The sequence below is a fragment of the Bos javanicus genome, chromosome 4 (assembly GCF_032452875.1).
Source record: "Bos javanicus breed banteng chromosome 4, ARS-OSU_banteng_1.0, whole genome shotgun sequence".
Classification (NCBI taxonomy): domain Eukaryota; kingdom Metazoa; phylum Chordata; class Mammalia; order Artiodactyla; family Bovidae; genus Bos; species Bos javanicus.
The window spans coordinates 111,707,317-111,731,633 of NC_083871.1; the positions used below are offsets into that span (position 1 = coordinate 111,707,317).

At 40.2% G+C, this 24,317-nt stretch overlaps 1 protein-coding gene across 1 annotated transcript in view; it reads left to right on the forward strand.

Moving 5' to 3' along the window:
• CNTNAP2 (contactin associated protein 2) overlaps positions 1-24,317 on the forward strand; it is a 2,325,186-nt gene that overhangs the window by 1,547,189 nt on the left and 753,680 nt on the right. The window contains exon 14 of the mRNA XM_061415014.1: positions 22,077-22,277. Within this exon, the coding sequence (XP_061270998.1) occupies positions 22,077-22,277 (201 nt within the window). The remainder of the gene's footprint in view (positions 1-22,076; positions 22,278-24,317) is intronic.

Sequence of the window (24,317 nt, forward strand, 5' to 3'; positions counted from 1 at the left end):
CTTGATTCTAGCTTGTGCTTCTTCCAGCCCAGCATCTCTCATGATGTACTCTGCATATAAGTTAAATAAGCAGGGTGACAATGGAGCCTTGACATACTCCTTTTCCTATTTGGAACCGATCTGTTGTTCCATGTCCAGTTCTAACTGTTGCTTCCTGACTTGCATACAGGTTTCTCAAGAGGCAGATCAGGTGCTCCGGTATTCCCATCTCTTTCAGAATGATCCACACAGTCAAAGGTTTTGGCATAGTCAATAATGCAGAAATAGATGTTTTTCCATAACTCTCTTGCTTTTTTGATGATCCAGCGGATGTTGGCAATTTGATCTCTGGTTCCTCTGCTTTTTCTAAAATCATCTCCCTAGTCTAAAATAAATAAAAAATACACAGCAATTCATAAGTCATTAGCAAAAAAAGCAAGAAATGTGCATTGAAATTATGTTTAACATAACCACATTTAGGAATGTATTCTAGTATCAAACAGCAAAGTTCAACATAAATCACTATTAGTTTTGAACCAACCTAATAGCAGCAAGACTGAAATGAAAAGAGAATGACAGAAGACAAGAAGATGAGAAAAAAGCAAAACCTTTGAGCTCCCTGAATCCCCCCACCTTCCACCACCCAACACCCACCACCTTCTCCTTGATGTCAAAATCCTATGTGCAGGTAGAATGTAGAAATACCCAGATTGTTTTCAGGGAACTAAGTGTCTGAGACAAGTTCAAAATGAGTCTCTCAAACAAAGAGATTATGAGTATTCCCATAATTTTCCTCTATCCTCAATGTCAGCTCCTCTCCTGTACAGCTACAGTCAATAAGCTTTTTATGCATTCCCTTCTTCACTTTGTGACTCATATCTAGATTTAGTAACTGTGATCTGTATTTACCATCTCTTAACCTCAGCATTCAAATGATTCACCAATTTATGCATGCAATTGTACTGTTACGCCTTATTTTCCAGTCTCCAAAGAAGCATCGTTTTGGAAATGTTATGCAGGTCTGGATATAAATGTTTCTCTATCTGATACATAGCTCATACTTATGAATTGAAAAAAGTTTCAGGATTTTTATAGGGGCATTTAAAAACGTGAGGTGGTTTGAAATATCCCCTCCTGATGTACATCATCTCATTTGAAAGAACGTATTCGATGGAAGCAAATGATCTACTGAAGAGTATTCTTCATCTTGTTTCCCATAATAATTTACAGCCTTATCTCATTTCTCGGAATGCTTTTCCAGTTACAGCCAGCACTTGATCATTTGAGCACACGGCATTTTAGTTGAACAATTCTTACGGTGCTTTTACCTTTTACCTTGTTACCTGACCTGAGACTCTCCTCAGAAGTTGTAGTTGCTGACTTTGGAGTAGAGAGGAGAGATACTGAGGCTGTGCTGTTTCTGACTATTAAATTCTTAGAAGATTTCATTGACTTCACTCTCTTTTAAAAAAAAAAATTTTTTTATTGGGATGTAGTTGCTTTAAAATTTTGTGTTATTTTGTGCAGTACAGCAAAGTGAATCAGTTCAGTTCAGTTGCTAAGTTGCGTCTGACTCTTTGTGACCCCATGGACTGCAGCACGCCAGACCTCCCTTTATATTACCAACTCCCGGAGCTTGCTCAAACTCATGTCCATCAACTCGGTGATGCCATCCAACCATCTCATCCTCTGTCATCCCCTTCTCCTCCCACCTTCAAACTTTCTCAGCATCAGGGTCTTTTCCAATGAGTCAGTTCTTCGCATCAGGTAGCCAAAGTATTGGAGTTTCAGCTTCAACATCAGTCCTTCAAATAAACACTCAGGACTCATCTCCTTTAGGATGGACTGGTTTGATCTACTTTCTGTCCAAGGGACTCTTTAGAGTCTTTTCCAGCACTACAGTTCAAAAGCATCAATTCTTCAGTGCTCAGCTTTCTTTATGGTCCAACTCTCACATCCGTACATGACTACTGGAAAAAGCATAGTTTTGACTAGACAAACCTTTGTCAGCAAAGTAACGTCTCTACTTTCTAATATGCTGTCTAGGTTGGTCATAGATTTTCTTCCAAGGAGCAACTGTCTTTTAATTTCATGGCTGCAGTAACCACCTTCAGTGATTTTGGAGCCCAAGGAAATAAAGTCTGTGACTGTTTCCATTATTTCTCCATCATTTGTCATGAAGTGGTGGGACCTGATGCCATGATCTTAGTTTTTTGAATGTTGGGTTTTAAGCCAGGTTTTTCACTCTCCTCTTTCACTTTCATCAAGAGTCTCTTGGGTTCCTCTTCATTTTCTGCCATAAGGGTGGGGTCATGTGCATATCTGAGGTTATTGATATTTCTCCCAGCAATCTAGATTCCAGCTTGTGCTTCATCCAGCCCAGCATTTCTCATTATGTACTCTGCATATAAGTTAAATAAGCAGGGTGACATCATACAGCCTTGATGTCCTCCTTTCCCAATTTGGAACCAGTCTGTTGTTCCATGTCCAGTTCTAACTGTTGCTTCTTGACCTACATACAGATTTCTCAGGAGCCAGGTAACATGGTCTGGTATTTCCAACTCTTTAAAAATTTTCCACAGTTTGTTGTGATCCACAGTCAACGTTGTTATTGTATTCAGTGAAGCAAAAGTAGATGCTCTTCTGGAAATCTCTAGCTTTTTCTATGTTGCAACAGATGTTGACAGTTTGATCTCTGGTTCTTCTGCCTTTTCTAAATTCAGTTTGAACATCTGGAAGTTCTCAGTTCACATACTGTTGAAGCCTAGCTTGGAGAATTTTGAGCGTTACTTTGCTAGCGTGTGAGATGAGTGCAATTGTGCAGTAGTTTGAACATTCTTTGGCATTGCTTTTCTTTGGGATTGGAATGAAAACTGACCTTTTCCAGTCCTGTGGCTATTGCTGACTTTTCCAAATTTGCTGCAATAGTCAGTATAGCACTTTAACAGCATCACCTTTTAGGATTTTAAATAGCTCAACTGGAATTCCATCACCTCCATTAGCTTTGTTCATATTGATGCTTCCTAAGGCCCACCTGACCTCTCACTTCAGGATGTCTGGCTCTAGGTGAGTGATCACATCATCGTGGTTATCTGGGTCGTGAAGATCTTTTCTTGTATAGTTCTTCTGTGTATTCTTGCAACCTCTTCTTAATGTCTTCTGCTTCTGTTAGGTCCATACCATTTCTACCCTTTATTTTGCCTTTCTTTGCATGAACTGTTCCCTTGGTATATCTAATTTTCTTGAAGAGATCTGTAGTCTTTCCCATTCTATTGTTTTCCTCTACTTCTTTGCATTGATCACTTAGGAGGATTTCTTATCTCTCCTTCCTATTCTTTGAGGGAGAATGCAACTCTGCATTCAGATTGATATATCTTTCCTTTTCTCCTTTGCCTCTTGCTTGTCTTCTTTTCTCAGCTACTTGTATGACCTCTTCAGACAACCATTTTGCCATTTTGTATTTCTTTTTCTTGGGGATGGTTTTGATCACTGCCTCCTATACAATGTCATGAACCTAAATCCATAGATCCTGAGGCAGTCTGTCTATCAAATCTAATCCCTTGAATCTATCTGTCACTTCCACTGTGTGATCATAAGAGATTTGATTTAGGTCACACCTGAGTGGTCTAGTCGTTTTCCCTACTTTCTTCAATTTAAGTCTGAATTTGACAATAAGGAGTTCATGATCTGAGCCACAGTCAGTTCCCAGTCTTGTTTTTGTGGACTGTATAGAGCTTCTCCATCTTTGACTGCAAAAAATATAATCAATCTGATTCTTGTTTTGACCATATGGTGATGTCCATGTGTAGAGTCTTCTCTTGTGTTTTGGAAGAGGGTATTTTCTATGGCCAGTGTATTCTCTTGGCAAAACTGTGTTAGCCTTTGCCCTGCTTCATTTTGTACTTTAAGGCCAAACTTGTGTCTTATTCCAGGTATCTCTTCACTTGCCACTGTTGGATTCCAGTCCCCTGTGATGAAAAGGACATCTTTTTTTGTTGTTATTTCTAGAAAATCTTGTAGATCTTCATAGAACTGTTCAACTTTAGCTTCTTCGGCATTAATACTTGGGGCACATTCTTGAGTTACTATGATACTGGATGCTTTTACCTTGGAAACAAACAGAAATCATTCTGTCATTTTTGAGACTGCACCCGAGTATTGCAATTTGCATTCTTTTGTCAACTATGAGGACTACTCCATTTCTTCTAAGGAATTCTTGCCCACAGTAGTAGATGTAAGGGGCATCGGAATTAAATTCACCCATTCTGGCCCATTTTAGATCACTGATTCCTAAAATGTCGATGCTCACTCTTGCTGTCTCCTGTTTGACCACTTCCAATTTGCCTTGATTCATGGACTTAACATTCCAGGTTCCGATACAATATTGTTCTCTACAGGATCGGAATTTACTTTCATCACCTGTCGCATCCACAGCTGGGTGCTGTTTTTGCTTTGGCTCAGCCTCTTCATTCTTTTCTGAGCTATTTCTCCACTTTCTCCAGTAGCATATTGGGCACCTTCCGACCTGGGGAGTTCATCTTTCAGTGTCCTATCTGTTTGTCTTTTCTTACTGTTCATGGGGTTCTCAAGGCACGAATACTGAACTGGTTTGCCATTCTTTTATCCAGTGGACCACATTTTGTCAGACCTCTCCACCATGACCCATCCATCTTGGGTGGCCCTATATGGCATGGCTCATAGTTTCTTTGATTTAGATAAGGCTGTGGTCCATGTGATCAGTTTGGTTAGTTTTCCATGATTGTGGTTTTCATTTTTGTCTGCCCTCTTATAGATAAGGACAAGAAGCTTCTGGAAACTTCCTGATGGGAGGGACTGGCTATGGGGGAATTTGAGTCTTGCTCTAATGGACGGGGCCATGCTCAGTAAATCTTTAATCTGATTTTCTTTTGATGATTGGGGCTGCGTTCTCTCTGTCTAGTTTGACCTGAGGGAGACGAAATCCTTCAAAAGGACTTATGCCAGCACATGCCGTGGCTCCCTGGACTGTTGTATTCAGTGCCTCTGACCCCACGGCCAGCCACTGTCAACCCACACCTCCTCTGGAGACTCCTGGACACTCATTCGTCTGGCTCAGTCTCTTGTGGGGTCACTGCTCCTTTCTCCTGGGTCCTGGTGCACACAAAGTTTTGTCTGTGCCCTCCAAGTGTCTGTTTCCCCAGTTCTGTAATCAAATCCCACTGGCTTTCAAAGTCACATACCCTGGGGGTTCTCAGTCCCTTTCCCTGGTCCCCAGGTTGGGGAATCTGTTGTGGGCCCTAGAACTTTTGCAACAGCTCAAGGAATTCTTTGATATAATACTCTCTAGTCTGTGGGTCGTCTGCTCGGTGGCTCTGCTACTGCTAAGCCGCTTCAGTCATTTCCAACTGTGTGTGACCCCATAGACGGCAGCCCACCAGGCTCCCCCGTCCCTGGGGTTCTCCGGGCAAGAACACTGGAGTGGGTTGCCATTTCCTTCTCCAATGCATGAAAGTGAAAGTGAAGTCGCTCAGTCGTGTCCAACTCTTAGCGACCCATGGACTGCAGCCTACCAGGCTCCTCCGTCCATGGGATTTTCCAGGCAAGAGTACTGGAGGGGGGTGCCATTGCCTTCTCTAGTGGCTCTTCTTGGTGGCTCTATGGTGAGGCTAATGGCGACCTCCTCTAAGAAGATTTATGCCACATGCAGCACCTCCCAGTTCTGTTGCAGCCAGAGCCCTTGTCACCACGGCAGGCCACTGCTGATCTGTGCCTCCACAGGAGACACTCAGACACTCAAAGGCAGGTCTGGCTTCATCTCTCGTGGGGTCTTTGAGTCCTGGTGCACACAAGGTTTTGTTTGAGCCCTCTGGGTGTCTCTGGTGGGTATGGAGTTTGAGTCTAAACACGAATTCACCCCTCTTACAGTCTTGTTGGGGCTTCTCCTATGCCCTTGAATGTGGGATATCATTCTTTGGTGGGATCCAACATTCTCCCATCAATGGTTGTTCAGCAGTGAGTTGCAATTTTGGAGTTCTCACAAAAGAAAATGAACACATGTCCTTCTATTCCACCACCTTGGGACATTAGAAGTGAATCAGCAATACGTATACATGTATCCCCTCATTTTTGGATTTCCTTCCCATTTAGGGCACCACGGAGCACTGAGTAGACTTCCCTGTGCCATACAGTATGTTCTCATTAGTTATCTATTTTATACATAGTGGTGAATATATATCAATCCCAGTCTCCCATTTCAACCCACATCGCCCCACCCCTTGGTGTCCATATGTTTGTTCTCTATATCCGTGTCTCTATGTTTGCTTTGCAAATAGATTCATTTGTACCATTTCCCTAGATTCCACATACATGCATTGATTTACAATATTTGTTTTTCTCTTTCTGATTTACTTCACTCTGTATGACAATCTCTAAGTCCACCCATGTTTCTGCAAATGACACAATTTCATTCCTTTTTATAGCTGGGTAATACTCCATTGGGCTTCCCTGATAGCTTAGTTGGTGAAGAATCCACCTGCAATGCAGGAGACCCCAGTTCGATTCCTGGGTCAGGAAGATCCTCTGGAGAAGGGATAGGTTACCCATTCTAGTATTCTTGGACTTCCCTTGTGGCTCAGCTGGTAAAGAATCTGCCTGCAATGTGGGACAGCTGGTTCAATCCCTGGGTTAGGAAGATTCCCTGGAGAAGGGAAGGGCTACCCACTCCAGTATTCTGGCCTGGAGAATTCCATGGACTATATAGTCCATGGGGTTTCAAAGAGCCGGGCATGACTTAGTGGCTTTCACTTAGCTGAGCAATATTCTCTTGTATATATGTGCCACATCTTCTTTATCTCCCCTCTATTGGTGGACATTTAGGTTGCATCTATGACCTGGCTGTTGTAAAACCACTGCAATGAACATCAGGGTATATGTATCTTTTGGAATTATGATTTTCTCCAGGTGGATTGGTGCAGCCACTATGGAGAACAGTGTGGAAGTTCCTTAAAAAGCTAAAAATTGAACTACCCTAAGATCCAGCAACCCTACTCCTGGGCATATACCCAGAGGAAACCATAATGCCAAAAGATATATGCATTCTAGTGTTTATTACAACACCATTTAAAATAGCCTCAGTCTCCTTTGAAGATTCTCTCAGTGACCTCTAAAAGTTGGAGCTCCCAGGCCTTGTCCTGGACTTCCTTTTCTTTGCTCTCTTTCTAAACATCTCCCCTCAGTTATCTCATTCATTTCCATGGCACTAAATGCAATTATATGCTACGTATGACTTCAACATCTCCAGTTGTGACCTGTCTCTTAATCCCCAGATGTTTACATCTAATTGTTTACCAGATGCCAGCATTTAACTGTCTCTAGGGCATCTCAAATCTAGCCTGTTAAAAATGGAACTTTTGATCTCTCAGCCAGCAAAATGTGTCCTTCCGTTTACCCGTTCATGTAAGCTAGAAAGCTGGCAGTCATTCTACATACTTCTCACTCTCTCTCCCCCAACTGTCATGCCCACTACCTGCCATATCCAACCAATCACTCTTTTCTATTTTTTTCTATCATATATAGTTCAAACTCATCCATCTCACCTCCCCTGATTCCAGCTGCCGTTGTCTCTATTTAGAGCTACACATTGCCAGTCTGCTTCTGCCCTAACCCCCTCCAGTCTGCTCTCTAAATAACAGCCAGAGGCATCTTTTAAAAACAGAAGCCGGACTGTATTGCCTCTGCCGAGAACCTGTCATGCTTATCATACTGCGCTTCTTATCCGCGCTCCTCAGTCTCACGCTCTTTGCAGAATGACTCCTCAGCCGTAGTTCTGCCCGCATTCTTCAGCTGCATCTGTTTCTTGAGCCCAGTGTTGAACTCAGTGCTATTTCGTTAGTTCAGCAAGTGTTTATTAAGCCCTTGAGTACCTGAACCAGGCTCTTGGTTAGATGATATGGCTTCAGCGATATCCGTATTGCTTCAGGGACAGCAGAGTTGGGGTTACAACAAATATGTTCCAAGTGCGATATGAGAAATGCAACTATGCCTGTGTGCTCACATGGGTCTGACTCCTCACCCTTTGGACTGTAGCCGGAAATGCAAACCCAGGGATAACTGGATGATTAGGGAGGCAGATGGAGATGGATGGATATCCAATCTCAACTTGGTCTGGTACTGGGGCTTGGGAAGTGGGTGATATTTTCTAGCAAAGTAGTTAAAAGCTCAGACCAGATGGACTTAGAGCCAGGGCAGGTGAGGGTGTTCTTAGCCAGGGTGGGGAAGAATTTGCTGGGTTTAGAGGTGCTTTAGTATTTTAGTTAGAGAGTCTTTTTTTTTTTTTTTTTTAAGTGAAATCAGCTGATACATTTGTACTTCTGTTAAAACTAAAGTGAGAACACCGGTTTTAGTTTCTTTGAATATGTTAATTCTGCTATACTAAGGGTGTTCTTTCCCTAAAAAGTTATTTCTAGCTAATTATCCTCACCAAGGAACTTAATCTGTCAGACTGTCGTGCTAATGTTCCTCACAATGGGGCTGCTTCAGTGAATAGAAACTGAGCTAATGGGGAAAATTAAGTACTTAGAGTTGATTATTTGGGGATTCTCTTCCTAGGTGATAAATATTATCTGTATCATCAAAAAATATCTTCAAGTCTGGTGCTTGGGTTTAAAGGAGGGAAAAGGGCCCCGGATTTTTCTTTTCAATTGAAGTATACTTGATTTACAGTGTCGTGTTAGTTTCTGGTGTACAGCACAGTGATCCAGTTTTATATATATATAGATGTATATATATATATATATATATATTCTTTTTCATGTTCTTTTCATTATGCTTTATTAGAGGATATTCAATATTGTTCCCTGTGCTATATGGTAGGACCTTGTTGTTTACTTTATATATAGTAGTTCATATCTGTTAATCCCAGACTCCTAATTTATCCCCCCCCAACTCCCTTTTGGTAACCATAAATCTATTTTCTATGTCTGTGAGTCTGTTTCTGTTGCCACTAACTTTCTGATCAGAAGTCACTGAAACCACAGTTCTTAGTGCTTCCAAAATGTAAATTGCTAGGCTTCATTGATGTGAGAGTTGGACTATAAAGAAAGCTGAGCGTCAAAGAATTGTTGCTTTTGAACTGTGGTGTTGACTCTTGAGAGTCACTTGGACAGCAAGGAGATCCAACCAGTCCATCCTAAAGGAAATCAGTACTGAAAATTCATGGGAAGGACTGGTGCTGAAGCTGAAACTCCAATACTTTGGCCACCTGATGTGAAGAACTGACTCATTGGAAAAGACCTTGGTGCTGGGAAAGATTGAAGTCAGGAGGAAAAGGGAATGACAGAGGATGAAATAGTTGGATGGCATCACTGACTCAATGGACATGAGTTTGAGTAAGCTCCGGGAGTTGGTGATGGACAGGGAGGCCTGGTGTGCTGCAGAGTCAGATATGAGTGAGTGACTCAACTGAACTGAACTGAAGGATTCATTTGATCTTTCCAACTTTCAGGGGGCAGAGAGCAATGTGAGCTAGGGTCAACATGAAAGGAAGGGCCAACTTCTAAGATTGTATCCTGTTAATAGTCAATCAAACTGTCATTTTCAATTTTATGTTTTCTGCTACATCAAAGCTATTTAGATAGAAACTTCAGAAAGAATATAATTTCTCAGGTTAGCCTGATACAACTTAGGTTTAAACTAAAGGGAGAAACTAAAACTCTCCAACAATAAAAAACTATATATAAAGTACAATGGTAGAGAATTTTAAAGAATGTGTTATGTATGATAAAGGGTATGGTGCAGATTATACATGGGTGTATTTATGATTTGTATGTGAAATTTCATTATTTGGATGGTTCTGGTAGTTGATTAAAAGGTAAGTTATTTTCAGGTGTACAGTAATTACTTATTCTATGTAACTTTCTTCTCTTTAGTGGCATGACACACATCTTATTTGCCTTTGTGCACTCAGGGCCTAGAACAGGGCTTGGAATAAAGCAAGTTGTTGATGAACAAAAGCTCCTATGTTCAGTACCTCTTCCTATGTTCAGTACTTCTTCCTATGTAAGGAGATGGATGCACATTTAGCACAGAATGATTATCTTAATGTCCAATTCAGAAAGAAAATGGTGATGGCTTTAAGAAGCTTATTGCATCTTAGATGCATTATTTTGCTCTTAAAAAAATCCTTGCAGTTTACAAGATTTAAAAAATCTTGAAAATATTGCAAGTACAGTACCAGGATTCTATGACTTCAAATATCACTTTGTTCAACCTGTGAAGTCTTTCAAAATGTCTATTTTTTTGAAGCTTAATAAATTGTAGAGCTATCTGACAGGATCTATAAGCCCACAAACTATAATTCAAGTGGGTATTTTATAGGAATCATTGATAATAACTAAAAGAAGTTTGTCGAAAAAAGGGCTTCCCTGGTGACTCAGAGGTTAAAAGCATCTGCCTGCAATGCGGGAGACCCGTGTTCGATCCCTGAGTCAGGAAGATCCCCTGGAGAAGGAAATGGCAGCCCACCCCAGTATTCTTGCCTGGAGAATCCCATGGATGGAGGAGCCTGGTGGGCTACAGTCCATGGGGTTCTACAAGTCGGACACAACTGAGCAACATCACTTCTTCAAGTGAAGAAACGGTTAAGGTATATTAGTAGCACAGTTTTTATGAACTTCTGTAGACTACTAGGTGCTCTTTTAAGAATTTAAAATTCATGAGTAAACAAAATGTATTTAAAGCTTCTCTGATATATTGAAGTTTATAGTCTATGAGGAAGGTGGGGCAGGAAGGCAGACAATAAAAAAAATATCATGTACCATGTTTGAAGTCCATATGTATATGCAGTGGGTATAGAGAAGGTAAGAGGCAGAGTGGGTTGTAAGTTTCAATAAGATAGATTTGGCAGACCTCAGTGAGAAAACGCCATTCAAATCAAGACTAAACGGAGATGAGGGAGTTAGCCTGGAGACCATCTGGAAAAAATGCCTCTAGGCAGAAGAGCGAGCCATGCTAAGGCTGTAACCGTAAGCAGCTGGCATGTTCGAACCATGAGTAGGACAGTGTGGTAGAGTAAAATATTTGAAGTGATTTCTTAAACCAAGTGTGTGCAATAATTTTAAGGTATTTTTAAATAATAGGAAGTGTTATCTTTAAAGGTCCACAGAAATGGTCAGTCGTTGACCCAAGATGACATTTACCTAGTGTCCAAGTTCGATCTCAGATCAAAATCCAACTGTCATCATAAGCTACAAGGATCAAAGAGTAACATTTCCTTGCTACACAGATGGAAATCTTCTTATTGCCACAGAGATGAACTCCCCACTATCAAATACACACAAACTACATCTCTACGCAGTGTGAGAGAGAAAAGAAAAGGAAGATTAGCTTGTCCAAGTATTGATATAAATGCAGTCAATAACTCTAGCTGTATTGTAAAAGGATGTTAACATCTCTACAGCACAAAAACATTAACAAATATTCTTCTTCCCAGAAAACAGCTAATGTCTTCCTAGAAAAAAGATACACATAGGCTCCAAATTGTTCTTCAGGTGGGTATGAATGATCCACCATTATTTATACTTGCTCACAGCACTCCATTTGTCATCCATCTTTGAGCTGGAATTGTGAACATAAAAATAATCAACATTTTCCACCACCTGCAGAACATCATCTGTACTTTTAGCTCGTTTCCTCAGTGCTTCCTGCAGGGGTTCCATCTGCTTTATATACCTTATTTCTCTACACGTGATTGAAGCTGCTTATGCTACCTGAGCTGCATACATAGCCAGCATAATGGAAGAACTCAAACCATCACAGCCCACCATGGTGAAATGGCCTTTATAGTTTTAGGGTCTAGGTTACAGAAGTGCTTTTAATACTCACACAAAATGTATTTGGGGAGAAAAGACATGACACCATAAATTTCTAATAATTTAAATTATCTCAGCAGGATCATAACCATTGAGAAAAACCTTCTAAACAAAACAATGGCTTATGAAATTAATGGTCTTTTTTAAACTTAACTACCTGCACAATTGATGAAATTTTTGTGTAGATCATCCTACAAATGACCAAAAAATGAAACAAAAACAACAACAAAAAAGTTATAGCCTACCATCATTAGAACCTAATTTGTATAACTTATTAATACTTCAGGTAAACTGTGTAAGAAACTGTTTTGTGACTTATGCAGTAAAGCACACACAGATCATGTAACATGACCGACATTTCCTAGATTACTACTTCTGCAAATCTGGAATTCCTCTAACGTTTACCTGAAATAAGGTACCTGTTAGTTGCTTGTTTTGATATGAAGTATTTCTAATTTATGCCCAACATCCAAATTAAGAATATAACATCAAATATCCGTAATCCTATTCCCCTTGGCATGTTCCATATTTTAGAGGAAAAGCTTCCAGCTATTCCCTGTTGAGTATGATGTTAGCTGTGTGCTTGTTGTATATGACTTTGGAGAGAGGGTTTTAAAAATATGTCAGGAGTCACCTGGTGGCCCAATGGTTAAGAATCTGCCTGCCAGTGCGAGGAACACCAGTTGATCCCTGATCAGGGAAGATCCCACATGCCACGGTGCAAGTAGAGCCTGTGATGCACAACAGGAAAAGGCACCATAATGAGAAGCCCATGCCCCACAGCTGGAGAAAGCCCGTGTGCCGTAGTGAGGACGCAGTGCCGCCAAAAGAATAATAAAATAAAAAATAGCTACCCAGAAACCTAAATAGCTACTTGCACATGACTTAGCAACAGGACAGCTGTTAAAAAATTTTAAAATGAAAATGTCACAATATAAGTGAATCTTCTCTCTCTGAAGCTTTCCAGCACCCACACCATCAGGATCTGCCAGACCTTTCAACCCATACACAGTTGTTACGACTGCAATCTTATACTTCACTATCCCAGACCCTTCAATTTCCAATCAATTAGGATCCCATTTACTGAACTCTTTTGTCCCCAAGATATTTGGCCTGAGTTGTAAGACCAGTAACGTTGCTGTTACCACCATCGTCATATGGCTCATCCCTATTAAATTAACCTTCTTGATTCACTGAAAATACCTTGTCCTCTGGTCCCTTCATGGCTTTCCAAAGCTTTCCATGTGAGCTCTCAGGACCCTGTGCATAGATCTGTTTCAGCACCTGTTTGCAATTTGTAATTTCAAGCTTAATGTTTTCTCTCCTCCTCTGCACTACAAGCTTGTTGAGGTCAGGACCTCAGGTCTCTTTTATCCTTGTGCTTCCAGAACGTAGCATGGTGCTAAAATATAAAAAACTGAGTAGTGATTTATGAATGTGTGCATGATTGAGTTGAATTACTGCTTTATGACATTTTTTCCTCATGTAATAGCATATATTATTGTCATTTAAAATAATACTTAAAAAGTCTAAAATAATGTCTATATATTCCTCTGCTCCCTGAAAATTAATGGGATGATGTGGGGAACACAACAAAAGTTTTGACATGTCACCAAGCATATCACCACGAGGTTAAAGATACGGTAGTGAAAAGAGCATTAAATGCCAGAATTAGGGGACAAAGTTTCCATTATTTTGCTACTAACTCTTTGTATTCATATTGTTAAGCCACTTACTTCCGACACTTGATTTCTTTTTTTTTTTTAAATTGAAGTAGAGTTGATTTACAATTTTGTGGTTAATTTTAGGTGTATAGCAAAATGATATTCATATATATATATATATATGAATATATACATATATGGGCTTCCCAAGTGGCTTAGTGGTTAAGAACCCACCTGCCAGTACAGGAGATACAGGAGACGTGGGTTTGATCCCTGGGTCAGGAAGATCCCCTGGAGAAGGGAATGGCTACCCACTCCAATATTCTTGCCTAGAGAATCCCATGGGCAGAGGAGCCTGGTGGGCTACAGTCCACAGGTTCACAATTTGAATATATACACATATAAAAATATATATATATGCATATAGGGCTTCCTATATGCATATAAAAATATATATGTATATATACATATATACTGCTTGCCAATGCAGGAGACAAAAGAGATGTGAGTTTGATACCTGGCTTGGGAAGATATCCTGGAGGAGGGCATGGCAACCCATGCCAGTATTTTTGCCTGGAGAATCCCACGGACAGAGGAGCCTGGTGGGCTACAGTCCTGGTGGGCTACAGTCCATAGTGTTGAAAAGAGTCAGACATGACTGAAGAGATTTAGCACACATGCACACACACATATATAAATATATATATACCTTTTTAGATTATCTTCCATTATTGTTATAAGATATTGAATAGAGTTCCCTGTGCTACAGAGTATATCTCTGTTGTCTATATTATATATATTAGCGTATCTGTTAATCCAGTACTCCCAGTTTATTCCTTCACCTTTTCCCCCTTTGGTAGCCATAGGTTTGTTTTCTGTCTTGGTGAGTCTGTTTCTGTTTATAAATAAGTTCATTTGTATTACTTTTTTAGATTCCACATATAAGTTATATCATATGATATTTGTCTTTGTCTGACACTCCACACAGTATGATAATTTCTAGGCCCATCTGTGTTGCTGCAGATGGCAATATTTCGTTCTCTTTATGGCTAAGTAATATCCCACTGTCTGAGTGTATACACACACAATATAGACACACGTCTTCTTTATCCATTCATCTGTTGATGGACATTTAGTTCGTTTCCATGTCCTGGCTTTTGTAAATAGCGCTGCTGTGAGTATTGAGTTACATGCGTCTTTTTGAATTAGACTTTTTATCTCTTCTGGATATATGTGCAGGAGTAGGATCCTAGGATCTTGTGGTAGCTCTATTACATTGGGTTTCTTAATCTCTAATAGAAGAGAGTCAAAATGGATACTCTCTAAAATGCCATTATATTGATACTATGTAGAGATCAAAATTTTTCATATGAGAACATGGTTTCCTTTGAATGGTAAGTCTCTTTCCTTGGCTATGTTCTACTATAAGCCTACAAACATTTCTTATTAATTCAGTTCTTATTAATGCTATAGCATTTCATTGGAGAGCCTTGCTCATATTTTCTTCACGGCTGAAGTTCAATTGTTGATTTACTGAATCAGGATAATAGCTATCAAGACTTTGTGCCCAAAGAAAGCCACAGACTAATTTATCAGATGCAGTTTATGAGATAGAGGAGAACTTTAAGGTAATTTATAATATAATATTCCTTATTTTTAGAGATCATTTCAGAGTTAATATGAGTAAAGTTATGAAAATCTCTCATTAACAAATTGGTCCCTAATCAAAACCATGATACTGTTTGAAAATCAGAAACACTTAGATGCAATTGCAGATGTATAGGAGACAATTTTTTTTTTTTTACTGGATTTAGCTCAGATTGGACTTTAATTAAAATGTTCTGTATAAACACCTGCTCTATACTGTGAACTTCAGATTACAGATGGATAACATGGAAAAGAGTCAAACAACAATTATACACATGATGGGGAAGCTGGTTATATTCTAGAAGGAATAATTCTTTGCTTTTTTCACTGGTCATTGTTGAGCTTTATCAGGCCATGGTCATAACTCCAGCCGTATGAAGAACTGAGTCCACATGAAGTGAGTTACTTAAGAATTACAGTTAGTTAGGATAAGGAATTCCCTGGTGACTCAGACAGTAAAGCTTCTGCCTACAATGTGGGAGACCTGGGTTCGATCCCTGGGTCAGGAAGATCCTCTGGAGAAGGAAATAGCAACCCACTCCAGTACTTTGTCTGGAAAATCCCATGGGATGGAGGAACATGGGAGGGTACAGTCCATGGGGTCGGTCGCAAAGAGTCAGACACGACTGAGCGACTTCACTTTCTTTCACTTAGGATAAGGATATGCGGGTCACCGGTAGAGGTAGCAGAGGGACCTTTCTAACATACATGTGTCAGCATCACTAAGCAGAGTCATCCTGAAGACCCTGTAATTGCCAAGGAGAGGAATGTGTCCATAGTATGTTTCATATGTGCCCCAGTTTTGAACATATTATTCAATTCACTATATTTAAAACAATATACAATGTTACAGTTTTTAAATATGTAATTACACAATGAGATAGATACTAAGGACTCAGTAATCACAAAGGCCATTTTCATAACACACTAATCCAAAAAGAGTATTTGAGACACACTAGTTTTTCAATTGCTTCTTCATGAAAACGAAACAGTGGCAGAAATTTAGAAGTTTCCATGCACAGTGGTTTCTATTTGCATTACATACGTATTCTGATAATACATACTGTCTAAACACACTGTGAATATGGGAATAAGATTTTCGATTTTTCCACCTATGATACTGGCAAAAAAAAAATCTACACAGCATAACTTTCTTCTAGATGCTGGATATCTGCAAAATTGTAATATCCATTTGTCATTTAAGATTTAACAGCTCCAAAGGAGCCATGCAACATGTAATGCACAAGCATTAAAAAATAACTTGCAAGATGCATCAACAGTAATTGTTTTGTGCTATCAAAATAGAGCTTATATATTGCCTTTTATAATGCCATGACACTATAAAAAGTTTTAAATCTTTATAAAGATATACTATTGTCAAGCCCTTCTGAAGTATAATTTTACTGAAGCAAACAATAGTGTGTCAAAAATAAGTTAAAGCAAAGTACTTTCACTTGCTTCAAACCTTCCAAAGCCAGTGGCTTTCCATCTAACTGTAAGATCACCATCCCCTCATCCTGCCTTCGACTTCTGCCGCTCCCCCCTTCCTCACTCACCAGTCTCCTTGAATACCTAAATAACATCAGAAATATTCTTGAATTAGAATATTTTCATTCCCTCTGTCTTGTTTTCCCCAGACATCAACACGGCTTGCTGAACAGCTACCTTATTTATTCAAATGTCACTTTTTCAGGGCTTTATGGTTTCCTCTGTGTTTACAAATGCAGTCCCCATCATGCGTGCACGTGTGCATGTGTGCTCAGGTCATGCCCTACTCTTTGGGACCCCATAGACAGTAACCCTCCAGTTTCCCCTCTCCATGGAATTGAGCAGGCAAGAATACTGGAGTGGGTTGCCATTTCCTTCTCCAGGGGACAGTCCCGATACGCACAGCCTACCCTTCCCTTCTCAATCAGTTTTTCTCCTCATCATTATCACTGGCGAATAGTGGTGATGAAATATGTAGAAGAATACATATATATGTATATGTGCTGTGTGCTGTGCTAAGTCACTTCAGTTGTGTCTGACTCTGCAACCCTATGGACTGTAGCCTGCCTGGATCTTCTGTCCATGGGATTCTCCAGGCAAAAATACTGGAGTAGATTGCTGTGCCCTCCTCCAGGGGATCTTCCTGACTGAGGGATCAAACCCACGTCTCCTAAGTCTGCTGCACTGGCAGGCAGGTTCTTTACCGCTTGCACCACCTGGGAAGTGGTGTGTATGTATATGTAATATATATAAATAATGTATGTATATAATATATATGCATAGATATTGGAGGAGGAAATGGCAACCCACTCCAGTATTCTTGCCTAGAGAATCCTGTGGACAGAGGAGCCTGGTGGGCTGCTGTAAATGGGGTCCCACAGAGTCAGACATGACTGAAGCGACTTAGCATGCATGCATGCATTGGAGAAGGGAATGACAACCCACTATAGAATTCTTGCCTGGAGAATCCGAGACAGAGGAGCCTGGTAGGCTGCCATCTATGGGGTCACACAGAGTTGGACACGACTGAAGCGAATTAGCAGCAGCATGCATATATATGCATATGTATTCTTTTAATTTTGCTTATTATCTGTTTTCTTTACCCTACTAGAATGTAAGAATGTAAATTGCAAAAAATTTACGAATGCTTTTTTTTTTTTTTTTTGCTGCGTTTTCTTTGCTGCCTAGATCTAGTATTTGTCATATAATAGTTACATGATATTGGAGAAGGAAATGGCAATCCACTCCATTGTTCTTGCCTGGAGAATCCCAGGGACGGTGGAGCCTGGTGGGCTGCTGTCTATGGGGTTGCACAGAGTCGGACACGACTGAGGCGACTTAGCAGCAGGTACATGATAATATTTGCTGAATGAATGAGTAGCCTATAAAACAAATATAAAGGTATGGTGTACAGGGTTTTGATGATGAAGTATGTGGGCTGACATGGCTGGAACTAAAATTTAGAGTCAAGAAGTCACCAGGACCAAAATGTTAGAACACTTGGTTCTCACAAGTGTTAGGACACTGCTACAGGACAAGGCTCTTGGTAAAGATTCATTTTAAAAAAAGAAAGAAAGGAAGAAAAGAAGGGAGAAAGGAAAAAGTAAGTGGTGATAAACATCTGAGAATTCTGTGCCACAGACTGATTGTAGCAGTATAGAGATAGAAGTTACCTAATTCAATTAATGGATTTTTAATTATGTGAAGGTAAGTCTGCAGGTCTGTATGTAAATGAGTTTGTTTTCAGAGTCATGTCAGAAAGTGACAGAAATACCAAAATATATTGTGGCTTTTCTTGCCATATCAGAGTAGTTCAAAGAAGACAGTTCTGACCAGCCCAAAGATAAGCCTGGAAAATTAATTATCCCGTAGAAAATGACTACAAGGACACCATAACTGAACTTCTTTTAACTGATTTAATAGCAAGCTGGAAAGTCATCTGATAAAGAGGCATGTTGTAATAGCTGAAGGGAAATTCTGGCTCAGAGGGGTGAAGTGGCCTGTCTACAGTCTCTTGGGGTAGTCTCCACAGAACTTGAACTAAAGTGATTTTAAAAGTTCCTGTTGTTGTTGTGTCACTAAGTCGTGTCCAACTCTTTGCAACCCCATGGACTGCAGCATGCCATGTTCCCCTGTCCTTCACTATCTCCTGAAATTTGCTCAAGTTCATGTCCATTGATTCAGTGATGCTATCTAACCATCTCATCCTCTGCTGTCCTCTTTACTGCCTGCCCTCAATCTTTCCCAGCATCAGGGTCTTTTCCAGCGAGTCAGCTCTTTGCATCAGGTGGTCAAGGTATTGGAGCTTCAACTTCAGCATTAGTCCTTCCAATGAATATTCAGGGTTGATTTTCTTTAGGATTGACTGGTTTGATCTCCTTGCTGTCCAAGGGCTCAAGAGTCTTCTCTAGAATCACAGTTTCAAAGCATGAGTTCTTTGGCATTCAGCCTTCTTTATGTTCCAACTCTCACATCTCTACATGATTACTGGGAAAAACTATAGCTTTGATTATACAGACCTTTGTCAGGAAAGTGATGTCTCTGCTTTCTAATATGCTGTCTAGATTTATCATAACTGTACTTCCAAGGAGCATGTGTCTTTCAATTTCATTGCTGAAGTCACCATCCTCAGTGATTTTGGAGCCCAAGAAAATAAAATGTCACTGCTTCTACTTTTTCCCCTATTATTTTTAGATCAAATGTTTGTATTCTATTTATTTTTATTGGTTCATTCTTCTAGTCAACTAATGTTTTTGAATTCCTGTGCTCAGTTGCTATGTTGTGTCCAACTCTGTGACCCCATGGACAGTAGCCCACCAGACTCAGACTCTGTCCATGGGATTCCTAGGCAAGAATACTGGAGTGGGTTGCCATTTCCTTCTCCAATGGATTTGAAGCCATACTATGTGCCAATTATCACTGTAAGCTTGGTGCATATAGCAATGAAAAGAATCCCTGCTTTCTTTCCTTCTCATGGAGGCAGTCAGATATTTTAAAAAATAATTTAAATGTGCCCTAAGATAGAGATAAATGCTATGGATAAAAACAAAGCTGAGCAGGTAGATGGAGAGCAGCTGTGGTGGGGGTGGGACTCAGGGAAGGAAACATCATCAGTGGAGCTCAGAGCTGGAGAAGGAGGGGGTCAGAGGAGGTCTGAGCAAAGATGGCTGTAGATGCAGGAAAGAGCCAGTGCGAGTCTCCAAGGAGGGGCCTGCCTGACCTGTTTGAGGAGCGCAAAGGAGGTCTGCGTGATCAGAGCCAAAGGAACAAGCGGTAGGGCTGCAAGGAAGAGCCAGACCTCCGCCAGCCTTTGGCTACTCTAAGAAATGGACTTTGTGAATAAGGCCAGATACCATGTAAGGACTCGCAGCTGTCAGAAGCTGACTTGTACTTGAAATCAGCAAGGCTGTTTGTTGAAGGTAGACATGAAGGGACAAGGTCGGGAAGAGGGGACCGGTTAAAGGTCATTGTGGGATGTGCAAGCGAGGGGCCCAGGCTTGAACCACAGCAGTCGTGGGTTCGGGGTGAGGAGTGCCCAGATTCTGAATAATGACTGAAGGTGGAGCACGTGGACATCACTGACAGGGTGCAGGAGGAGGCGGAAGAAGGGGGCTTTTCTCCCAGAACTGGAAGAATGGAGCTCCCATCTCCTGAAATAGGAAGACCACAAGAGGGGCAAGTTCAGGATGTTTCTCTCAATCTAAAGCTCTCTGCCTGTCTCTTTTTGACTCTGTGTGTGAGTGTGAGTGTCTCTCACTGTCTTCCTTTGTAATTTATCCCTCGGCTGTTGAAAGACTGGATTGTGTGATGTATACAGTTTTCCACAACGTGGATGTTGCTGTTTCCATTTGGTGCCATTTAACATCTACCCCTTCCCCTCTGTTTTCTAGAAATTGGCAGGTAGGTCTATAAACTTGGTGAAATTCATGTCTGAGTTTTATCCGCACCCCTCCACCTGTAGTGCGGTACGCCTGCCCCCACCTCCAGAGCCCCAGGGACACATCTCTGGTTTCACTTGTTGGTTATATTTGCAGCCATGAATAATCCTTCTTAGACCCTACTAACTTGTTAGAACTTACCAAATGATGACACTCTTATAATTTGGCCTTCGTTTATGGGCTGAAATATTTCCACAAAAGGAGTATTTAGTTACTTTAAGATTCATATAACTAAGGTAGACTAAATGCTGGATTCTTTGCCTTTATTTACCAGTTTTCAAAATAATGAATTAGTTACATAACACATTCCAAAATTTAAACATTTCATTTTTGTGAACTCATGGGATTAAATATATTTGATGTATTTTAATTTATTGCAGGAAATTCTTGTTGATGTTAATTTTTTTTTTTTTTTTTGGCCTTGGAGAATTTTTGTACCACACTTTGTCTCCAATAGTTTGTTTCTGAAGTGACAGCTTGTTCCAGACTCCTCTTAGCCATCTCCAGTCCTGGAATCAGACATTTCTCTAGGATCCTTGTTTTCTCTTAATGGAAAATGGTATTGAGTGATGACAACTGTTGCCAGAAGTTGGTCGTTGTTTGGAGAGTTTTTTCAGTGGAAAGAACTAGGGCATATTTTTAAAAAGATATCATCATCATCATAGGTTCATAGTGATGCTTCTAATTCAAATGCATAACTTTGTAGGATTTTAATTTAATCTCATTAATCTTCTAGATGCTTCTCCTTTTCACATATTGAAATTTTCAGGGTTCAAAACACCAAGATAATTACTGATTTGCATCATTCCACATGTATAGAGCATTTCAATAACAGAGCAGGCAGTGTCTAATTTTACCTGAAAGGTCAGGGTGAGAAGAACATTTGTTGACAAAATGAGGATGCATATTCTGATTACAGCAAACAAAGCTCCAGAGGCTAGAGAGCATGTAGCTCATTTAGGAGGTAGTAGAGATTGTTTTACAGGAGGAATGAAGAGTTACAGCGTTGGGAAGGCATTGGAACACAGTAGCCTTATGTCCAATGCTGCAGGTTTTAAAGCATCCCACCAGATACTCAGGCTGTTTGTTTTAAGACGATAGCTTGTGTTTGTTTTTAATAAAAGAAATATTACTTTGTCAATATACACAGAACTTAGGTGTGAGGAGCGTTATTTTAACGATTACTATCCTTAAAGATTAACCCAAAGATTGAAGGCAGGAGGAGAAGGGGACGGCAGAGGATGAGATGGTTGGATGGCATCACCGACTCAATGGACATGAGTTTGAGCACGCTCCGGAAGCTGGTGATGGACAGGGAAGCCTGGCGTGCTGCAGTCCATGGGGTCGCAAAGAGTCGGACATGACTGAGCCACTGAACTGAACTGAATCCTTAACTCTGTTCTATATCTGTTCATAGAAACCAACCAGTGAAAAGTGCAGCTCCGTTATTTTCTGACTTTTGAAGATGCACTTCATACTAATGACCCATCGTCCTGCCCTTTTTCTCCCCACAGAGGACAAAGTATGGACCATCGTGTCTCACGATTTGCAGATGCAGACGACGGTGGTGGGCTACAACCCAGAAAAATACTCGGTAACGCAGCTCATATACAGCGCCTCCATGGACCAGATCAGCGCCATCACCAGCAGCGCCGAGTACTGTGAGCAGTATGTCTCCTATTTCTGCAAGATGTCGAGGTTGTTGAACACCCCAGGTAGGCTGAAAATGGAGTGTTACTTTTAATTACTATCTCGGCTGGTGTTTGGAATTACCTAAACAATCCAACAGGTGTGGCTTATTATCTGAACAGTCCAGTCTTCAAAGTGCAGGCAGCTGTGAAAGAATAAACCCACTTGGTTTGTTTTCTGGAGAAGGAAGTTAAGAACATACAGTTTTTGTTATTAAAAAAATCCATTGTTTCTTAGAGTTTTTCAGTTTTATATGCATACATGTATGTGTGTGAATGCTTCTAGTGCATAATTACCAGTATTTGCTTTGGGCAAAAGTTTGTGAGAGTTCCTTGTGAACTTTCAAGTAATTCCCTTTGAGTTCTTCAGCTGTCTTTAATGTACAGATGAAAGAATTCCAAAGGCTGTCTGCAGGTAAATAGCATATAGAATAGTGAAAGAATTTAGAGCTCTTCATTGTCTGTAGTCATTTAATAGTATCTGTTGGTCTCAGGAAGTCTGCCTTTGTTGTTGTTTGCTTATTTGTATTTTTTTCCATGATGGCTTATTTTAACAATGCTTAAGGATTTATATGTGTGTGTTGGGGCTAAAGAAAATTGGAGAATTTATAAAGGATGTATTGGAAATATCTTTACCACAAAAGACATATACTTTGGGATTCTTGGCAGTAAATTCAATATGTTGACAGCAACCTAATCTCCCCATCTATAGTATAAAATAGTAGAAATAAGGCATATGCTTTGAGTCAGGAAACAGGCTCACACTTTTCATCCTGGCTTCGTGACTTTGGGGTTCACTGAACCCCTCTGCCTCAGTTTCCAATGTCTTTCAGTCAAATAGGGATCCTATTTCAGAGTGATTGTGAAAATTTAATGAGATCATGTACTCAGGGCTTATTATAAGTCTTAATGCACTTAAGGACTTAATAAATAGCAAATAGTATATTGATTATTTTTAAATTATTAAACAAGTTTGGAAGTGGCATTATGTCAGAAACCAATGGGCTGTTTTATGCCCTAAATCATTGTTGTATTGGGCCAGTGTTGCAGGGAGTTGCTTAAAGAGAATAATTATAAGCAGAACTGTATATACTGTTTTGAAGATTATAGTGCTTTTATGTATAAAGCCTTGTACTCACATTACAGACAAGTATAACCTAGGAATTGTAAGAAAGTAAAATCTGTAAAATATGAAAAGGATTGGTTCAGACAATTAGTGCTTCTGCTATTTAGAGAAAGAAGACTTGACGGAGGCTGCGATGTTGAAGTGATGCTTTATTAAAGATGTTGAAAGGCAATTTGTGGTGGGTAAACAAGAGTCAGGAAGACAGAATATGAAAGACCCTTCAGCCCATGGTGAGAAGTGGTTTAGCAGAAGCAGAGTTCATGTCGAAGAGCAGTAAGAAATAAGATTGAAAGTAAAAATGGGAGATACCATGAAGGAAACTGAATGCAATGCTGGCAATTTTCCCTGATGGCCTGGACTTCTCAGGTTTTAGCATGCATGCAAATAACCAGGAGGGATTAATAAGATACAAATGGCAGGGCTCCATTCCCTGAAATTCCGACTCAATAGGTGTCAGGTGGGCTCCAGAATTTTCACTTGTACTAAGTGCTATGGACTGAATTGTGTCACCCAACATTCACATGTTGATATCCTAATCCCTAATATGACTGTATTCGAGATAGGGCTTTTAGGAGATAATTAAGATTATATGAGGTTTTAAGACTGGGTTCCTAATCTGATTGGACTGGTGGTTTATAAAAAGAGAAAGAGCCAAGAAGAGAGCTCTCACCAGAAACCAAACTGGCAGCACCTTAATCTTAAACCTACAGCCTCCAGAACTGCAGGAAAATAAATGTCGATTTTTGAAGCCAATGATTTGCTGGTATTTTGCTATGGCAGCTGAGCAGACTAGTACAGTGAATTTCCAGGTGGTGGTGAAACAGCCGATCCAGAGACCACTCTAAGAACCATGACTGCGTGTCATGAAACCGCTTTAAATTCCTACAACTGTTTTTCTATCTACCTTCACCTGTCACAGTCTTTTATTTATTATTATTATT